This window comes from Cricetulus griseus, chromosome 2 (assembly GCF_003668045.3).
Source record: "Cricetulus griseus strain 17A/GY chromosome 2, alternate assembly CriGri-PICRH-1.0, whole genome shotgun sequence".
Taxonomy (NCBI): Eukaryota; Metazoa; Chordata; class Mammalia; order Rodentia; family Cricetidae; genus Cricetulus; species Cricetulus griseus.
Window position 1 is genome coordinate 99,984,663 of NC_048595.1, and position 6,862 is coordinate 99,991,524.

Genomic DNA, 6,862 nt, shown 5'->3' on the forward strand with positions numbered 1-6,862 from the left:
AGGTGGTGGCATGCGGGGATATGGGAGCCTTGAAAGCTAAAGCTAACCTGCTACTTTGGGAACAGGAAGCAGCCTTCCACCCAGAAGTGGCACCAGATGTGCGGCTTCGAGCTCTGCACTATGGCCGGGAATGTGCCAATGGTTACCTGGAGCTGCTGGACCACGTGCTACTGGTAAGGAGATGTTGCTCCTAGCCCTGACCCAGACCCACCCTACCACCTGTTCCCAAATCCATTCTCATTTCCAAGTCTCCTTCCTCTGGGACTCTTGTTCTCATGGTCTTTGTTTCTCCCATTCATCTCTTCTTCCTCTTCTCTTGTCTCCTTTTTTTCCTTCTCACCTCCCCTTCTCTACCTTTACCGTCTCTTCATATTTCATCATTCTCCTTGTTGTCAGCCGGTGAGTGACAGCCCCACACTTGACTGTGTGTGAAGCATGATGCACTGTGTGTACTTGAGTAGGACAAAGTGTTTGAGGGCTGTGCTATGAGTGCTCTAGAGATTAGGGCCGGGAGCATGGTCTGCCTTGTTTCACGGGTCAAGGTGGAACCTAGGATCTGATGCTCTTTGTGTACACTTTCCCTTCCCCCAGACCCTTCAAAAGCCAAACCCAGAACTGAAGCAGCAATTGACAGGACACTCAAAGCGGGTGGCTGGCTCAGTGACTGAGCTCATCCAGGCTGCTGAGGCCATGAAAGGTAAAGGGTAATGAGAAACGGTATGGTCTCTACTTCTTGGTTGGATAGCTCAGAGCTAGCCTCTGCTTCTAGTCCTCATAGGTGCCAGGGACTGGTGATGCTAAACAAACTCTCTAGTGGGTCTGACCTCCCTACCCTGCCTCAGCATCTTCCTTCTGTCTTCATCCCACAGGAACAGAGTGGGTGGACCCAGAGGACCCCACTGTTATTGCTGAGAATGAGCTCCTAGGAGCCGCAGCTGCCATTGAGGCTGCAGCCAAAAAGCTAGAGCAGCTGAAGCCCCGGGCCAAACCCAAGGTCAGAGCTGTTCCTTCGCCTTCCACCCTCAATAGGGGCAGGAGGTCTCCACCTTTGTCCCCTTTCTTACAGCTTCCCCACTCCCTGGCCCTCTGCAACCTTCTCTTTATAGGAGGCAGATGAGTCCTTGAACTTTGAGGAACAAATCCTAGAAGCTGCCAAGTCCATCGCAGCAGCCACCAGTGCACTAGTAAAGGCTGCATCAGCAGCCCAAAGGGAGCTGGTGGCTCAAGGAAAGGTCAGTACTCATCCCCAGCAGGATGAGGACAAGGTGGCAGATCCCATTTGCATCCTTAGCAGAGCGGCTTTGCAGGAAGGACAGCATAGGTCTAAGTGGGTTCCCTTCTTTCTTCTGCAGGTGGGCGCCATTCCAGCCAATGCACTGGACGATGGACAGTGGTCCCAGGGCCTCATTTCTGCTGTGAGTGTATAACATGAGGCTGGAATGAAATGGAAAGGGCCAGAGCACGAAGCATTTTTTAATCTTAACTCTCTTTCTCCGTTAGGCCCGCATGGTGGCTGCAGCCACCAACAATCTGTGTGAGGCAGCCAATGCAGCTGTTCAGGGCCATGCTAGCCAGGAGAAACTCATTTCCTCAGCTAAGCAGGTAGCTGCCTCCACAGCCCAGCTCCTGGTAGCTTGCAAGGTCAAAGCTGATCAAGACTCTGAGGCAATGAAACGGCTTCAGGTAAAAAACTCTACCCATCCCACTACTGCACCGCTTTAAACTGCCATTCCCACTCACACAATCCAGAGTGCCCAAGGAATAGTGCTGCTCACCGTGGGCAGTTCTTCCCACTTAATTAATGTAGTCATTTCCCCACAGATATACCCACAGGCCAACCCAATCCAGACAATCCTTCGTTTTTACTCCCTTCTCAGGTGATCTCAGATTGTGTAAAGTTGACAGTTAGCACTTTCACACCCGAGATAAGTTTCTTTATGGGCATCAAGGAACTCTGAACTAGAACCCTGAGTTCTCAGGAGGGGCTGTTTCTTCTTGTGCAGGCTGCTGGCAATGCAGTGAAGAGGGCCTCAGACAACTTGGTGAAGGCAGCCCAGAAGGCTGCAGCCTTTGAAGACCAGGAGAATGAAACAGTGGTGGTGAAGGAGAAAATGGTTGGGGGCATTGCCCAGGTGAGCCACCGAGGGACACTGTTGGGAACATGGTCTTGTTGCGTGCGCTATCCCACCCAGCCTCTGCCCTATGCACATCTTGTTGAGCTTTCTTGGCCCTTCATCCCCCAGATTATCGCAGCACAGGAAGAGATGCTTCGGAAGGAACGAGAGTTGGAAGAGGCACGGAAAAAGCTTGCCCAGATCCGGCAGCAGCAGTACAAGTTTTTGCCTTCAGAACTTCGAGATGAGCACTAGGGAAGCCATTTCTATTTAATGCAGACCCAGCCCAGAGACTGTGCCTGCCACTACCAAAGCCTTCTGGGCTGTCAGGGCCCAACCTGCCCAACCCCAGCACTCCCCTAAAGTGCCTGCCAAACCCCGGGCCTGGCCCTGCCCAGTCCCACTGCAAGCCCTGTCCTCTCCCTGACTCCAAGTGCCTTCGTACCCTAGGGCCCCTAAGTGCCTGTCCCTTCCCAGAGTATTAACGCTCCAAGAGTATTATTAACGCTGCTGTACCTCAATTTGAACCTGCCAGGGCCTCCGGCTGCTCCACCCTGCCAGCCGCTTCCAGCCAGTCCCCACAGCTGCATCAGCTCAACTCATCCTATTTTGATACTATATGGCCTACCCCAGCTACCTATGGAGCTTGGGGGTTGTAAACCCCAAAAAGGTCATGCTCCAATAAAGGTGATTCTACCTACCTGCAGCTGCAGCCTGGCTTTGTGAGGAGATGGAAGATCTTCCCCAGGGGTATTGGGGAGGACAGGAGTGAACTCTGTCACCTGACTTGATTGGCTCAGAATGGGAGCAGAGGAGATTGAAGCAGTCTGCCCATCAGGCCTCTTTCTCCTACCTGCACCCAGCAGTCACCCTACTTGGGAAACCCTGCCTGCAAAACCATTTTCTATTCCCATGTCACTGGCCAATCCCGAAGCTTCTAGTGCATCACTAGTCTCTGTGGCTAACAGTACACTTTATTCTCCATAACCAGTTAAGAGCATATAAAGAGATTTCAGATTTAGTCCCTAGCCAAATTGCATTTTTCAAAAGCAGCTTTGCGAAAAGATGAGTAAGGGTCTGGAGAGATAATTGTTGAGCACTTGCTGCTCTTGCAGAAGATATGGATTCTGTTCCCAGCACCCACATGGCCGCTCACAACTGGGGATTCAATGCCAGCTTCTGACCTTTTGCTCCGTCACATGAACTCACATAGGCACATACACACATTAAGTAAATGAAGACTAGAATATGAATGCGCTCTTCTAGCCTCTAGGTGACACACAAATTTTTAAAAACTTATGTGTGGTTCTCAGGTGGTGGTGTCGATTGTTTTGGGGTATTCCTGTCAAAAACAGAAAGGGGAACTTGATCCACCTTTGAGACTATCAGCTCTTAAGAGGGGCAGAGCACCCCCTAGTGGCTAGAGTTGGTTACTTATAGCCTGGCCTATCCACGAAGGGAGCCAGCCGAGGTATTTACATACATACTGTCTTCCACTTCCCTCTTCAGTCACCACCTCCACTCGCAGCAGACAGTCCTCCTGTGTTAGTGTTTTTATATATGGCTTTCTTTTTTTTTAGCCAATCCTGCTGCCCAGTGTATTATTTCAGTTCTTACCCCTCCAAGCAGCTCATTTATTGCTACTCTGGGTAGCACTATCAGTTAAGTTAAAGTGGATGGAAATACTTTGTCCTCTCCAGGGCAACCCATTAGGGTCAGTGTCAACTTCCTACCATCACTCCTGTCACCTGTGATTCATTCATTCAATATTTGCTAAGCCATGCCTGTGCTAAGCACTGGAAAATCAAGATGTATTATCGCTTCTCTGACGCACAGACTGATAACTCCACCACATACTGCGGTGGGCCCTGAACCCCAGATTCAATGTCATCATCCTGTGACTTGAGAGCCTTGGAGATCAGGTCTCTTCCACAGCCTCCCCCGAATAGTAATCCCGACTGAGCTCCAGCTATGAGCCCAGGACAGCTGCTTACTCCTGCTGTTACTTCCTTATGGTGTCCTCAGGAACTGCAGCCAATCACGCACATTTCCATGGTGACAGCTTGGAAACCTGAGAAGCTGCTCTTCAGATGGGGTCTCCCCTTCTGGAGATTCTCCAAGACCCTTTCAGCTATCCAGAGGTCAAAATCAGTTTCACAATGAGGCATTGAAAACAAATTCTTTTTCACAGCATCAACATTACCCAGTGGGGGGGGGGGGAGGATACTGTTGAGTAAAACTATCTCAACACAGATCAAGGCCGTGGCCCCAAATTACACTAATCATGTACTCACTGTGAATTAGCATATAAGACATAAATGCAACTTTATAAGATTTTTTTTTGGGGGGGGTTGGGGTTTTTTTGTTTGTTTGTTTTGTTTTTGGTCAGGCTCTCATTATGTAACTTGTAGCTTTGACGGGCCTGGAACTCACAGAGATCCTCTCGCCTCTGCCTCCAGAGCGCTGAGATAAAGGTGTGTGCCACCATCGCCTGCTTATTTAAAAATGTTCTTGAGTATCCTACACATATTGACACCCTGTAATTCCAGTATGAGGGAGGTAGAGGCAGAAGAATCAAGAGTTCAAATAAAAATGTTTCAAATAAATTGTAAGAAGTGATTAATTTTATTGTCTCAGGTTTTTGGTGTGTGCACTTAATATGTATAAATTGTGTGCATATGTGTGTACCTGCATGCTCTCGACTGTGTACTCAACTATGTGCATGTGAGACCAGAGAAAGATATTGGTGTCTGCTATTACTCTCCTTCCTGTCCTCAGAGACTGGCTCTGTCACTGAACCTGGACTAGGCTGGTGGCTAGCAAGCCCCAGCAGTACTGTCTCTGCCTCCCACAGTGCTGGGGCTAAAGATGCATTAAAGCCCACACCTACATCTTTAAGTGGGTGCTGGGATATGAACCTGAACCCTCATGCTGGCTCAGTAAGTTCTTACCCACCTAGCCTCACTCCATTCCTCTTTTTAAAAAAAAGTCTCAGGGCTGAGAGATACTGCACACATGAAGGCCTGAATTTGGGATCCCCAGCACCCACATAAAAGCTGGGTATTCATGCACATCTGTAATCCAGTGCTGGGAGTCAGAGAAAGGCAGGTACCAGGGCCTCAGTGGTCTAGCCTAAATTGAAGCTCAGCTCCATTAAGAGATCCTGTCTCCCCAGCACTCGGGAGGCAGAAGCAGGCAGATCTCTATGAGTTCCAGGCCAGTCAAAGCTACAAGTTACATAATGAGAGCCTGACCTGCAAGAGCTAGTTCCAGGACAGGCTCCAAAGCTACACAGGGAAACCCTCGAAGAGAGAGAGAGACAGACAAAGACAAGAGATAGAGATCCCGTCTCTAAAATAAAATAAATAATAAAAATAAGGTAGAGAACAATAGAAGAAAATGCTTGACTTCAACCTCTGCTCTTCACACCTGCAAGCACAGACAAGAACACATACATCCAAATAAACAGGATCAGGGTATCATGGAACCCAGGCTGGCCTTGAATTCACCATATAGCCAAGGGTGACATTGACCTCGTGATCCTCCTATCTCCATCTCTCAAGTGCTGGGATTATAAGTGTGTAGCACCATTCCCAGTTTATTTGGTTCTGGAGATTTAATTCAAGGCTTTGGGCATCCAAGTGAGGCACACCCTCAATCCGGAATTGTGTGGTTTTTGGTTTTAAAGAAGGGTCTCACTTTGTAGCTCTGGCTGGCCTGCAACTTGCTATATAGACCAAGCTGGCCTTGAACTCATAGGTGCTGAAGATTTATTTTTTATTTTATGTGCATGTGTGTTCACCCATGCATGATGCATCTGAATGTATGTATGTGTACTATGCGTGTGAAGTACTTGAACAAGCCTGAAGAGGGCGCTATATCTTCGTGAATTGAAGTTACAGGCCACTGTGGGCCTCTATGGGAACCAAACCTGGGTCCTTTGCAAGAACAGCAAGTACTCTTAACTGCTGAGCAATTTCTCTAGCCCCTGAACCTTAATTCTTAAGCAAAAACCTTTCCTCTTATTTTCTTCTCTCTTCTCTGTGTGTGTTATTGTTGTTATCATTGTTTGATACTGGTGCTCAGGTAGACCAGGCTGGCCTCAAATTCTCTATGTGGCTATCACTGGCCTTGAATGTTCATCTTTGTCTGTATTTCCCAAGTGCTAGCATTATGACCCTGCTAACCATGCCTAGACAATACATCAGTAACTCTCCTGATGAATTTTGAGTTATACGTGAAGCACTTCTGCATACAGAAGTGTGATGGCTTCCCTGAGGAAAGCAGACCATTTTTAAGTGTGAACCATTTGGCATGATCGCATGTGAGTGTGTGTGTAATACCATGTTTACTTGAAAAGTGACAGACAAACTCTGCTTCTCAGACTCTGATATCCGGCAGATGTGTTCTCAAAAAGGAAGATAACTCTGTCACTTCAGAGAAAAATCTGACAGAATTTGTTACCAAGTATACCATTAAAATTTTCAGGTGAAAATTCTAATTTTGAATAACTTCTCTCTGGCACTATGACTTCACAGCTTCCCCAAATTTAAAACATAGGTGTAGACTCTCTGGTGAAATAAATCAAGATAGTAAAGACTGATATTCTGATGTAGTGCATTTACTGAGATGTGTCAACATTTAAAACATCTGTGTGGCTCAGTGAATCAATATTTTCTAAATGACCAATGAATGGCATAACAAAATTATGTATGAATAAATGATTACCCAAAGGAGAATAAGAAGTT

The 6,862-nt window shown here is 47.5% G+C and overlaps 1 protein-coding gene across 1 annotated transcript in view; it reads left to right on the forward strand.

Annotated features, from left to right (window-relative positions):
* The window catches only part of Tln1 (talin 1), a 30,800-nt gene extending 27,980 nt beyond the window's left edge, over nucleotides 1-2,820 (forward strand). Inside the window, exons 50-57 of the mRNA XM_027403230.2 lie at nucleotides 66-173; nucleotides 592-697; nucleotides 870-994; nucleotides 1,107-1,232; nucleotides 1,353-1,415; nucleotides 1,501-1,683; nucleotides 2,004-2,132; nucleotides 2,244-2,820. Of these exons, the coding sequence (XP_027259031.1) occupies nucleotides 66-173; nucleotides 592-697; nucleotides 870-994; nucleotides 1,107-1,232; nucleotides 1,353-1,415; nucleotides 1,501-1,683; nucleotides 2,004-2,132; nucleotides 2,244-2,369 (966 nt within the window). The 3' untranslated portion in view covers nucleotides 2,370-2,820. The remainder of the gene's footprint in view (nucleotides 1-65; nucleotides 174-591; nucleotides 698-869; nucleotides 995-1,106; nucleotides 1,233-1,352; nucleotides 1,416-1,500; nucleotides 1,684-2,003; nucleotides 2,133-2,243) is intronic.
* Nucleotides 2,821-6,862: the final 4,042 nt, after the last annotated feature.